We start from the raw sequence: 13,411 nt of genomic DNA, 5'->3' as shown, positions 1-13,411 counted from the left end.
CCCCTTGCTTGGGTTAGGTGGCAAAGCATCATCAGACAGAGGCTTGAGCACTAACAGCGCCCAAACTGGCGCTGAAATGCTGCAAGACGGATTGAATAGTTTCTCTCCTTTCTTTCTCAAGGTGCGTCCCTGGGTGGTTATAACTGGTTTTTTCTCGTTGTATTTCCTGGTGAGTTAGACATAGAGAAATAGTGCATGTGAGATGAAAAAGCAAGCGAGAGAGCGAAAGAGAGAGGAGAAGATCTATATTTTAAATTTCTCCCTTATTTTCATTAGTGCTTTTTTGGTGTATGTGACTCAGTGGTTTTTCTTATTTTGAGTTTTTCCACGTTAAATCCTGTGTCCTTTTTATTTTTCCCGCTGCTTTTACTTTCTTGCTTGTTTCGTCATTGTGGTGTTTTATCCTCATCCCACAATAACAAATCTTTAATACAAAGAGAGCCTAAACATTGGTTTCTAAAGTCTTGAGTGAAGAGCTAACTAATGGAGCAGCAGCCATTCATAGTGGTAGGAAGTTCCAGTTCTGAGCAATTGATATGCTCCTTTTGTGGCAATGATGGTTATTTCTAATTTCCTGAATGGGCCTAGAAAACATTTAGAAAGAAGCTTATGTCCAAAACTTTGCAGGAAGATAATAAGATGTGATGCCCTTGAATTTTAGCCTCTGTCAATATGTACAAGATGATGACCCAATTCATACCTTCTTTTTTGAATTAACTAGCAGTCTAATTCAAACCAAAATTCCTAGCGATAGAAGACCAAGCATAGTAACACCCACTTGCAAAATTTTACAAATATAGAACTCAAAGGGGGTATAAATGGATTGATTGAAATAATGCAGATGAAGTCAGGGAATTGATTCCAAAAAATGGAGTGAATAAGTGGCTCCATGGAGTCAATATAGGAGACCATTTAAGCATTTGCCATCATATAGCCACGAGCCCTGACATGATAGATCACTAACGAGTAAAAGCTTGGTGCCCAATCTTGCTTCTAAGGATAAGCCTTATAAATGACATTAGGGTCAATGCGTCTCATATATAATTATGTATCTATCTAGGCATAAATCTGACATGAAAATTTATGAATACATCTATGGTAAGATGCCCGAAGAAGAAATTTACCCCACAATAGAATAAGAAGGAAGTAACTTTAACAAGCACAAAAAGATATCATCTTACTGCGAATGCAAAGAAGGGCTTTTTTGGCATCATTTTAGTTTTTTGGTTTATGTTGTTTGGTTTTACACGCTAAAAAAGTACAAAAAAATGCTTGCCAAGAATACATGATTGGTTGTTCACATTGCATAAAAAAATACACTTGCTACTCTGTCATGAAGTTTTAAAAAAAAAAATTTCCTAAGAAGACACCTTGGATGTTTTGTCCTTAAAATCACCCACTAAAACCAATGTCCTCTTCAATAGAAACTTACCATCATCGATGAAAAACATTGATTACTAAATGGCTCATAAAAAATACACACCATCATCAGCTTGCCTACATCAACCCCCCACACCCCCAACAAGCACGGAAAACTTGAGGTCCAAGACAACATAACAACCCGATTGATCAACACAATCATATTCCGCACATAACGGTTATCCCTACCCCTGTTTTTCCATCGAAATTATTCACTATATCATCCACAATCAACATCATTAACACCAATCTCCCTATCCTTGAAACACCTCTTCTCCCACTAACTTGTACGTCAATAATCATGATCCTAAAAAACCATAGGTTTCATATGAAACATTTAGAGTGTTAATGCTTTTGGTGGATAGAAGGTTTAAAATCATATTAACCATATGGGACAAGAACCAAAAAAATTTATCAACACACCCTTGTATTCACAAGGTTTTAAGCTAGACCATTCAAAATGAGTGTTTTCTCGTAGTTCTCATAATCCATTGGCCATCTTGATTTCTTTATCTTATGCATTTTCTATTTTCTTTTACAATTATTTCTAATTTTCCTTTTTGTACTCATATCATTATTTAGTTATAGTATTAAACTTAATTAAAAAAATAAATATCAATCTTTCTTTGCTATACTAATCTCCAATTCTAAAAGTAAGAGAAAGGCGATGATGCCACTTTAGAAGAGCCTTAACGTTGAGCCTATATCAAGTTTTGCATTTAAACCCGAAGTAATCCAACAGAATTTCACCATTTACCACGCCAAATTGTAAAGTTCACAAGCTAACAGGTGATATATTCCAACAAGGAAAAAGAGAGGAATCATAGATGTGAAATAAATAGAAGCAGCAAACGTTAAATAAACGTTAAGTATATGGGCATGTCAGCTTTCTTGAACACAATGAAAAAGCCAAATCAATAAAACCATCATAAATTTGAATGGGAGTTCAATGGAAACCTGTACAGTGAAGTTGGCACATCAAAAGATAACAGTCCATCTGGCTTTGGATACGGGATCGGAGTATGATGACTTGCGATCTATAAATGAAACTTTCCCAGTCAGATATCTCTGAAATTCTAAAAAAATTTCCTTTTTTTATTTAGCATTATCAAAGCCTTAAAGGGTTCATGTCATGATTATTCGACAAATTTTATACTGGATGTCGACTACCTAATGCAGCCCTCCACTTTTTCATCCAGGACTTAGGACCTGGCAAAGACAGTATTGAGAGTTATGAGCATAGGTTGCGGCGTGATACTAACGTTTCTCAACATCAATTTAGATTCATGCTGAGTAGGTCTACTATGGAAGCTATACATTATTGAGAGGTCTGATGGATGAGTATAGAGAGGATAAGGAGGATCTATATATGATATTTATTGATTTAGAGAAAGCATATGATAAAGTTCTAAGAGAAGTGCTATGGAGAGTTCTAGAAAAGAAAGGGGCTAATAATGCTTATATTCAAGTCATTAAGGATATGCATGGAGGAGTTATTACTTGAGTCTAAACACAAAGTGGTTTGACCAAGTATTTTCCTATTTCAGTTGGATTACATCAAGGATCATCTTTAAGCCCATTTGCAAGAGGTTCTCACTAGACATTTGCAAGAGGTTGTACCATGGTGTATGCTTTTTGCTAATGATATTCTTCTTGTTGATAAGACTAGAGAGGGAGTTGAAGGTAAACTTGAATTGTGGAGGTCAATCTTAGAGTCTAAAGGCTTTCGTTTGAGTATATCTAAAATTGAATATATGGAATTAAATTTTAGTAATAATAGTTCTAGCGAGGGGATTGTGACTTAGGATGATCAAGTCATTAATAAGAGTGCACATTTTAGATATCTTGGTTCTATTATTCAAAGTGATGGTGAAATAGATGGGGATATAATTAGTAGAATTCAAGTTGGATGGTTGAAGTGGAGGAATGCATTGGGCTTGTTGTGTGATAGAAAAGTCCCCCTCAAACTTGAGGGAAAATTCTATAAAATGGTGGTTAGACCTGCAATGCTTTATGGTGCAGAATGTTGGCCATTAAAAAGAAGTATAATATTAAGCTAAGTATTGTAGAGATGAGAATGCTAAGGTGAATGAGTAACTTTACTCTTGGAGATTGGATACGAAATAAGCATAACGTGAAAAGGTTGGAGTAGCTCCAGTGGAAGATAAGATTAGAGAGAGTCGTCTTAGATGGTTTGGTCACATAAAATATCGGTCTTCCGATGACCCTATTAGGAAAGCAGATGTATTATATTTGACTTATGTTAAGAAGGATAGAGGTAGACCTAAAAAGACTTGGTTAGAAAATATTAGAAATGACCTTTCTTTATTAGATTTGTTTTATGTTAAGAAGGGTAGAGGTAGATGTATAAAGACTTGGTTAGTCCGTTAGTGGGATAAAGGCTTGATGATGTTGTTGTTATTGTTGCATTATCAAAGTCTCAATGAATGAGAATAATAGAATAGTTGGACTCACTTCTGTTGCTTCATGATCAGGTTTCCCATGCTTTAGTGTCAAAGGCAAGTTTCCCCTGAAAATATAACTAATAAAAGAGAAGACAGTATCAGCCATCCAAGTAACGTCAAGTAATTCCGAGTACATTAGAACGTTTGATCATACCGCTCCAATGCAGAGAAGGCTAAACCAGGCAGCAAACCATATTCAAATGCCTGGAAGAAATGGATTGGACAGAATTCATTAAAAATACAGATTAAAAACTCATCAAAATGCAGAACAATAAGTAGGCTATCGGGTAGCTAAATTCTAGATTAGTCTTAAAAAGTTTCTGAAACAACATTATATGCTATTAATAGAATGATTTTTACTGGGCGATAATTTCGTGCTCTGTACAGCTCCTCCCATATCCAGGATTTCTTAAGACTGTCCCAGTATGTTTCCAATTGAGAACCTTCAAAAAGGACATTGAATGCTGCTTCTGCTGCCAGCATTCCTGAAAGAACATGTTACTATTGGCTTTCAGAAATTGGTAGCTGCAAACTTTAGAAATATAAAGTTCATAAAAAGTTGAATGGCTTTGATAATTTCACAGAGATTTAGGATAAAATGGTGAGCGAATAAGCTCAAGTCATCAAGACATCGAGTCGAAATAGATTTTCAAAGATGATATAAAATGGAAACAAGGAATACCTGATTTCATGGCTGTATGTGTACCCTTTATCTTAGGCACGTTTATGAAGCCTGCAGAGCAACCAATAATAGCTCCTCCAGGAAAAACAGGATAAGGAATGGACTGAAAATCAAAGTTCAACAATTAATGTAATAGAAGTTTAGAAGAAAACTGTCAACATAAACAGATGATTATACGTATGGCATATGTTAATAGAAAACGTGCTAAAAAAAGGGAAGCCATCTCTGTTGTATTCACAAGTGTTAAAACCCAAGAAATGTAGACCACACATACACAAGAAAAAAGTCAACTCGAGCATTGACCAAACTTACAAGATGATTCATACTGACACATTCTAAGACTATAAGCTTACATTGCCTTCTCTCATAACCAATCTATTACTCATTGACAAGTTTTTTTTACTTCTCTTTTTCATTATGAATAAATGGAGGAGGGTCCTAAGATATTCCTAATCAGAGATTTTATGTTTTCATGGAACAATAACTAGGTCATACGTTCATTGTCAGTTAGTCTCCATCCATAAGGATGTAAGCAACTATACAACAACAACAACATCAAGCCTTTATCCCACTATGTGGGGTCGGCTACATGAATCCTTTTTTTCCATTGTGTCCTATTAAAGGTCAAATTCTCGTTTAAATCTAATAAAGAAAGGTCATTCCTAATATTTTCTAACCAAGTCTTTTTAGGTCCGCCTCTACCTCTCCTAACATAAGTCAAATCTAATACCTCTACTCTCCAAACTGGGTCATTGCAAGGCCGCCATTTTATGTGACCAAACCATCTAAGGCGACTCTCTCTAATCTTATCTTCTATTGGAGCTACTCCAACCTTTTCACGTATATGCTCATTTCGTATCCTATCTTTAAGGATGTAAGCAACTATGCATAACAAAATTCAAATAAGAGGACCAATGACTCGAGTGTCTTGCAGTTTCATGGCTTGTGCAAATCAAAGATCACCAACAAATATTTATGCTTACCTGAAAACCACCTTCATTCAGAGTGCGGGCGCCGTATTGAAGAACGGTTCCTCCTTCCAAAAGTGATTTGATTGAAGGGTGATGCTTGAATTTCTGAGAGGGATGCAAGTTGCAAACAAAGCATTTGTTTAATTTGGTATACTTCCATTTAACTAAACCCATACTCGAACATTTGAATGCCAGGAAATATTTACTCATAAATCTAACAGAGAAATCACAGATCATATTAGAAGAAACTCTACAGCCAAATAAATAGTACATTGAAAATTTCTGTGATTATATCGGTCTTCACAATTTTTGAAGGGAATAAGAAAATAAGGAAATAAGCAAAAACAAAGTATAACATGTTTTCATTATGGATGACCAATATAGTGGCATTCCATAATTTTCGGCAGATGAATCAATCTTAATTGCCAAATCAATATTGAAACAGAAAATAGTCTTCCTTGCAATACCACGGTGCACCTCTTAGTGATGATTCTATTGAACAAAAGGAATTCGTGCGTGCAGAGAATTAGATATTAGGATCAAGCGCATAATCATCTTTGGTACTGAATAAAAAAAAAATACAATTTCGGGCACGATGTAATAAGTTTCAAAGTGAAGGAAGGCTCTTCCCATCCCTATCATATGTTATGTAGGACTAAGCGGTATATGAAAATATAAATATTTTTTCCGGATGCTAAGAGAAAAGTTTACTAAAACAGAACTTCCGAGCTCTTCCTAATTTTCCATTAATGTAGACCATGCTCTTTTAGAAGACCTATAGTTCACGAGCAGACATTTCATCTTGGATTTAACAAGAATCAGCAGATTTCCAGGCTAACAGTGGCATCAAAAGGATTTGTGCAGAGCCTCAAAATACATGGGAAGTACTAACCGATGATTCCATTTAATAACACAAAACAATTCCAAATTTCAAGAATTTGCAGATGCTTAAATTGCTAACGTGATAAAAAGTAATAAGAAACACTAAGAACAATAGTGAATACTAAAAAAAACTGAAAGATGAAGATATTTCATATTCAATAAAAAAGAAAGAAAAGCTAGTTACCTGAAATTCATCAAACGGGCTCAAGTATGGATTGTGATAATTTAAGGCAATAACTAAGCCGACAGATACCTACATATTAAGGAAAATACAAAGCTTAAATAATATGATTAAAGCAGATATTCCAACAATCAAAGGCACCAGAATGGGGAAAACCCTAAATACGTGATAACCACAAAATTTTACAACAATGAGATACTCAACATTTTGCAATGGTACCACAAAAGGAAATGTCAAATTTGAGTGCATTGCCTTCATTCCTAAGTGTCAGTTAGTATAGAATTACATTCATAGTAGATTGTTTTAATGACATATAAGCAATAATAATAATGTTTCTTTTAATCGAGAGCAATATTTCATTTTACCATTGAACACGAAAATTAACCAATCTAAGAAGGGGATCCCCTGCATGGGATTTGTGGTTAAGTTTGGTGAACAGCTAGGAAGACAAGCAAGCGAAACAAATAGTTGTTCATAATTTGGAGGTAGCGAGAACTAACTAATAATATAAATGACAGAAAAAGAAACTGCATATCCCATAGAAAAGGTGAAGAGTAATGATGTAATAACTAGTTCACCTGGCAGGTTCAATTCGGGCCAACCTTATTAATCCCGCGAATAGATGCAGGCAAACAGAAGACGAAACAGATGACTGGGGCGAAACCGAACGCATGCGTGTGAGGATTCAAATATTTCGTTTCGCCATTTTTAGCAATCGATCGCGTTTGGGGATAAGAATCATCAACTCATCTTCATTCCAATCGCTAAAGAGGTAGAGATTACGAAGAAATGAGAGGAACGACCGGAAAAAAAAAAGGGTAAGAAGTTTTGTTGAATTTTCTTTCCATTCTTGTATAAATTTCCTTGTTTTACTTCTTCTAAAACAAGAAATATTTTTCATAAAGGAAAAGGAAGGAATTGAAAGCAAGGAAAAGGAAATTGGGAGAGAAGGAAGAACAAGGAATTAGACTTTGGAAATTCCTTCTTAAGGAAAGGTAAGTGATCAGTTTAAGATTATGTTTCATTTCTCGTTCTTTTATTGATAAATAATGAGTAAAATATTTAATTTAGGTTGGAAGAATCCAAGTGATATAGACTTTAGTGACGGTGGAGGAAAGAAAATATTGTGAGGTAAATTTTGTAGGAGAACTCAAATGTTTATTGAGATATTCAATTGATATTTATTATTAATTAAATTATTACATTATGGTGAACATTTTTCAATACTGGACGAAGATTTGAAGAGGAAAATAAAGTGGATAATTATAGTTGTGAAATTTTAATACTTAGTATATTTTTTCTTCTATTTCGAACATGACAGTAGTATTTTATATAATGATTTTACTTCAAAGGTTTTCTTTTTTTAGAAACTATTATATGTGAAGCAATGTGATGCAGGACTAATTAGATGCGATGATTATGTAGTCATTTAGGCATTGCACAACGCTTAGATTAAAATAAATTCAGGAAATAATTACTTAGCAATTCTCAACGAAGATTCAAAACAACTAAGGAAATGATTTGCTTAAGTGAGATTACATGCTTTGAACTTTGAAGCTTTCAAAATAAATAAGAAAATCACACAACGCAAACAGTAGGCTTCAAATTAAATCCCTAATCTAACAATGAGACGTAGGATGCATAGAAGATTACACTCAATTCCTACAAATGACTAAGCTTGGCAAGAGCAATTTTGTGTTAAAATACAGGGAAAATAATACATCAAATAGAAAATAAAGTTGAAAAATATTCATACATAAATGATACTATATACATATAGGAATATCATTAACGAACGAGGAAAGGATTAATAAAAGTATATGAAAAATAAATGGAAAATGGGAAAATTATAAGCATACAAAATTTACATAAGTTCACCCTGTATAGTACTGACTGGGTAAGCAAAATACACGTACATGTAAAAAGGAAAAGGCTATCTAAAAAAAGGAAATAGAAAATTATTGTACCTTTGATACAATTTAGACGGTGCTCTTGTACTAATTAAATTGAAAAAGTTATATATGTTAAAGTATTATAAATGTTATATATGTATATGATATGATATGGATAAAGGAATGAATGGGAATGAAATGAATCAAAGAACTGGAAATGTATATCCAATGTTAAATGAATAAACATTTATCAAATGTTATATGTATTGTACTTTATGTGTGTTAATTGTCATAGAAGTTACCCACTGAGTTTACGTTGTAAACTCATTCCATTAAACAATGTTTCAGGTAAGTCTTCAGAGATTTAGAATTGATACAAAGGGAATAGTACGTCTATAGAAGACGATGCAACATTGAACATATGTAATTTATGATTTATACAAATGTTAAGTATTTGAGAAAATTTGTTAGTGGCTCTTCAGTTGAATGGAGAAAATTTTATGTTGTATTTCTTATGAATTAAAATGATATGATCCTATTATCCGAGTTTTAATTCCTGCCTCGTTAAACCAAGCATTCGGGCCAGGTCGTGAAAAATGCAGTATGCATTTCAAACTAATTTCAAAATTAATACATTTGACTTCACAAGCCTAACTTAAAGGAACCAATGTAAAATTGAACTATCCAACATCAATAAATGCATCTGGGGCGTTCTAGCCTCAAAGGTTTCAAATATAGATATAGTATGCGATGCAAAAGTAATTACCTATGAAAATAGAAAATAGTTAAAAATCCCATTCCAATGAAAATATCTTGGCCTTCTAATAACTATAACTAGTAAAAAATTAAAAATCAAGAAAGTCATCTAACTGAAATTACACTTAAATTAATTTCCTTCAAGTTGCAAATAAAATAATAGTTATTGCAAATAAATAAGAACTGCAACCTTTTGTTAAGATTTTAATTGACCGCAATATTGAATCAAGCCTCTCCTATTTAATTTTTTTACCTTCATACTCTTTCTAATCAATTATAGAGCCAAAATCTAGAATTGCTCTATCTTGTGTTTGATCTCAAAGTCGACAAATGATCCCAAATTTTTTGCAAAGAACTTTGAGCCTAATATGTGTCATTTATTTTACTCAATTAAATGAAAGACACACATACTTAAAACTTTTGAAACTCCAAAAGTTTTAAAATACTCTTTGATTTCAACTCTCACGTTGGAAGCAAAAATGTTTAGTCCTATTGCATTTGTTTGAACGCAATTCAAATAACTAGTTCAACTCTATTACATGACACAAAATCACATAACTCTTCTTTCCTTAGGCTCAAAACCATAGGACTGGTTATGTTTCCTTATCTCCAAAAGCTATTGAAACATTCATATTCATTTTCCTGAACCCAAAATCAAGTGGATGAATATATTTTCCAACCTAGAACCCAATCCTAATAGTCCTTATTTGACTCAAATTAAATAGGAGGTCTCTTTCCTTTGATCACAAAGCCACTAACCCACCTATTTGACCCAATCAAGTAGGTGGTTTAGTTATATAGATTTAAGATTTTCATTACTTAGCCAAAATAGGTGCTTTTATCCACCATTTAAAATTACATCTAAAATTTGTAAGCCTCTTTTAAGACCCTTTATTCTAAAATTCATCTAGTACAATTAGATGAATTTCATCAAATCCTAAGTAAAATTAATGAGCAAGTTTTCTTGACTCAAATTAAGCAAATTTCTCTTCCACTTAATCAAACATGAAGAGAATCACTAAAATTCATATAAAATAACTCACATTTTTTTTTCATGCAATGCTATATCATTTCATCATAAAAAGTGGAGTGCTTGTGTTAATGGATCTCAGGACATCGTAAATGATAGGCATGCCTTAAAGCGAAAAATGACCATTCAATGTGTTTTTCATAATCTTTAAAAATATAAAATTCACAAAAAATCCAAATAAAAACCCTTTACATTAAAAGCAACTTAAAATGAAATTATACATTGAATAAATTAAATCTCTTTCTGTTTCACAATAATAGAACACATCAAACAATCGTATTAAAGTCGCACAAACCAACACTCAATAGATGCACAACCCTTAGGCATTTTAGGATTATGTTTTTTTTTCTTTTTTTGCATGTGATTATAATATTTGGTGTGGAATAATTATTTAATGATTATTTGTGATGTAGGTGTTAAGGTAGAGATATTTGTTCTTTCATGCAAGTGATCATTCCCAAAAGGGTCGAATAAATTAGAAATATCTCATATAATAATATTTGCTTGCAACTTGCAAGTGTTGCTTTATATGCTAAAGCCCTGAGTATGCATGGCTAATAGTGACTAAAATTAGCTTGATACTACAAGTGCTAGGAAATTTATCATGCGTGATGATTTGAATATCTATTACATGCTTCCTAATATTTATTTTGTAGGAACAAGAACGATTTTTTTTTTTTTTACAATGTAATTCATTTGTAATTTTAGGAAGTCATAAAAACCTGTGAAATACAACAAAAGCATCATGAACTAGAAGAATGATCCCCAAAGTGAAACCCTTAAAGTTTGAAGACCCAAAGGCCTAGTCTATCAATTTAATTGATTTGTAAAAGATAGGATAACTTAACTGCCACTTATGTACTTTTTTAGTCGTAAATAGCCTCTATATTATTCTTTCGGTTAATTATTTTTATGATTGGTTGTGTTTTTACATTGGGCATGCATTAGAATAACATACTTTTCCTAGCTTTCTTTTGATTTTTGCTTGGGGATAGCATGGACATGTTATGCAATCGACTCTTATAATACTAACTTTTCTATCCATTAAAAGTAAACAAATTTAAAAATCAAGTATAAGATAATATTTTCATATAAAACTTGCATATATTATCCCAATATAAGCGGAGATTTCAAAACTAAAATGAGAAGCAAAGTCTCCTTATGGGTCTTGGTATGTAATAATGAAATATGAAGTCTCTTTACAGATTTTAGAAAAAATAATCAAAATGGTCCTTTGACTCTATATGAAAGACCAAAATATTCCACAACTATATTAAAGGACATTTTAGTCCCTCAATTCCTTAAAGAGGAATCAATATAGTCTCATGGGACTATGTTGATTCCTTTTTAAATACTTCAGGAGCCAAAATAATTTTTTAATATAATTGGGGATCATTTTGGTCATTCATAAAGAGTTAAGTGACCCTTTTGATCATTTTTTCATAAATTCTAGCATGCAATCCAGCATTTGACTAATTGTTTTCCATAAGAATGTGTTTATCAAAATTAGCATCAAACATAATTGTATTTGTTGATAAGCATATACATATCAATGCGAATTCCATATAGAAATAAAATTATTCACATTAAAGAGTAAATAAAAAAATTATATTATGAGTCAGCACATAGATACCTTAATGTTCAGGCATCTTAAGTGGTTAAGCTGTAAATTCTCTTTCCTAAAATTAAAATAATCTAACATATATCGCATATACATTAAGACCGAGATTGCATGATTTTAAAGTAACATAGGTGACTTCAATTTTTTGTCTTTTTCAGGCAGGATTTTAAGATCAAAGGTTAGACTGACTTAATCTCAGCTAAGGTTTCAAGTTTATAAGTTTCATGCATTTTTGGTAAATTTGGTATGAGTTACTATCTATCGGTAGTTTTCACCATAAATTTAACGCCCGAGATTGATTTTTTTTTTTAAGTTATGCCATAAAAAAACCTCAATAAAAAACCTCACCTTCCCAGATACTTCTTCAATTTTGTGTTGTTTGAATGTAAACTCAATATTCTAAACAAAATTGATCAACGCTAACAAAAAATTAATCTCAAAATATAGAGGTTAATATAGAAAAATATTGAGCACATTTAAGTTTCTCAAAATCAAGCACTCCTACTATTTCTTCCTTTGGCTTTTACTCAAAATTAATTCCAACTTGATCCAATCATTCTTGAAATTTCAAAGATTGAAATAAAATTCTTGAAAAATGATATAAATATATTAATGAATGTTTTAATAATTGGGAATGCAAAGCACCTTTTTAACTAAAAGTTTTATCAAGGGCCAAATAATCTTGAGATATAATTAATCACAGGGATTTCCCCTTACCGGAAATATGCACCCCATACTAAAATAAACCATATCAATCAAACATAGTGGGAATGGAAAATAGATGGATATCTAAATATAAGATATAATTTTTGTTATTAATTCCAGAGTAAATAGTATTTATATCTTTCAAGATAATGTATTATTTTTCTATGATGTACTTGATCATGAAATATTTCTAATTTATTGGCAAAAATTCCCCATCATTACCATTAAATACACCTAGAAGAGAAGGAGACACTTAGATATGATAAATTTAATTATCTTCGATCTATTATAAAGAAGAATGTGGATATAAATGAGGGTACAACTAGTAGAGTTATAGTTGTATAGTTAAAATAGAGAAGTGTCTCATGAGTTTTAAATGAGATATCGTAAGGCTTAAAGGTAAATCTTATAAAACCACAATTAAGTCAGTAATATTACATGGATCTTAATGACAGTTGTAAAAAAGTCATCAATATCTAAATGTGTGATAGAAATGAGAATGCTAAGATGAATGTGTGACAAAACAATGAAGGAAAAAATTAATAATCATTATAATACGAGAAAATGTTGCTCTAATATGTTGATGCATTTAAATATTTTCTTTGCATTATTTTTGTTTTGAACAATATTAGTTGTATTTTCTATTTTTTGTTTTATTTTTATGCTATCCAATGATCATGGTATAGACCTGTCAATTTCGGGTTACGGGTCGGGTTCGGGTCGAACCTGAAACTGACCCGGCACTATTCGGGTTCGGGTCGACCCGACCCGTTTTTGCAAACGGGTCGATTTTCTGGACCCGAACCC

The 13,411-nt window shown here is 32.3% G+C and overlaps 1 protein-coding gene across 6 annotated transcripts in view; it reads right to left on the bottom strand.

Moving 5' to 3' along the window:
* The window catches only part of LOC110112197 (electron transfer flavoprotein-ubiquinone oxidoreductase, mitochondrial), a 46,191-nt gene that overhangs the window by 15,174 nt on the left and 17,606 nt on the right, over positions 1-13,411 (bottom strand). For all 6 annotated transcript variants that reach the window (XR_003699987.1, XR_002305005.2, XM_020844333.2 and 3 more), the window contains 7 exons: positions 6,604-6,672; positions 5,550-5,642; positions 4,567-4,669; positions 4,245-4,369; positions 4,039-4,088; positions 3,895-3,961; positions 2,377-2,456 (listed from right to left, as the gene is read on the bottom strand). Coding sequence is in view for 4 of the 6 variants with exons in the window: in XM_020844333.2 (XP_020699992.1) it covers positions 2,377-2,456; positions 3,895-3,961; positions 4,039-4,088; positions 4,245-4,369; positions 4,567-4,669; positions 5,550-5,642; positions 6,604-6,672 (587 nt within the window). In the remaining 2 variants the exon portion in view is untranslated. The remainder of the gene's footprint in view (positions 1-2,376; positions 2,457-3,894; positions 3,962-4,038; positions 4,089-4,244; positions 4,370-4,566; positions 4,670-5,549; positions 5,643-6,603; positions 6,673-13,411) is intronic.

Source organism: Dendrobium catenatum, unplaced genomic scaffold (assembly GCF_001605985.2).
Source record: "Dendrobium catenatum unplaced genomic scaffold, ASM160598v2 fragScaff_scaffold_178, whole genome shotgun sequence".
In the NCBI taxonomy this organism is placed as follows: domain Eukaryota; kingdom Viridiplantae; phylum Streptophyta; class Magnoliopsida; order Asparagales; family Orchidaceae; genus Dendrobium; species Dendrobium catenatum.
This window is presented reverse-complemented; position numbering and strand designations above follow the sequence as displayed.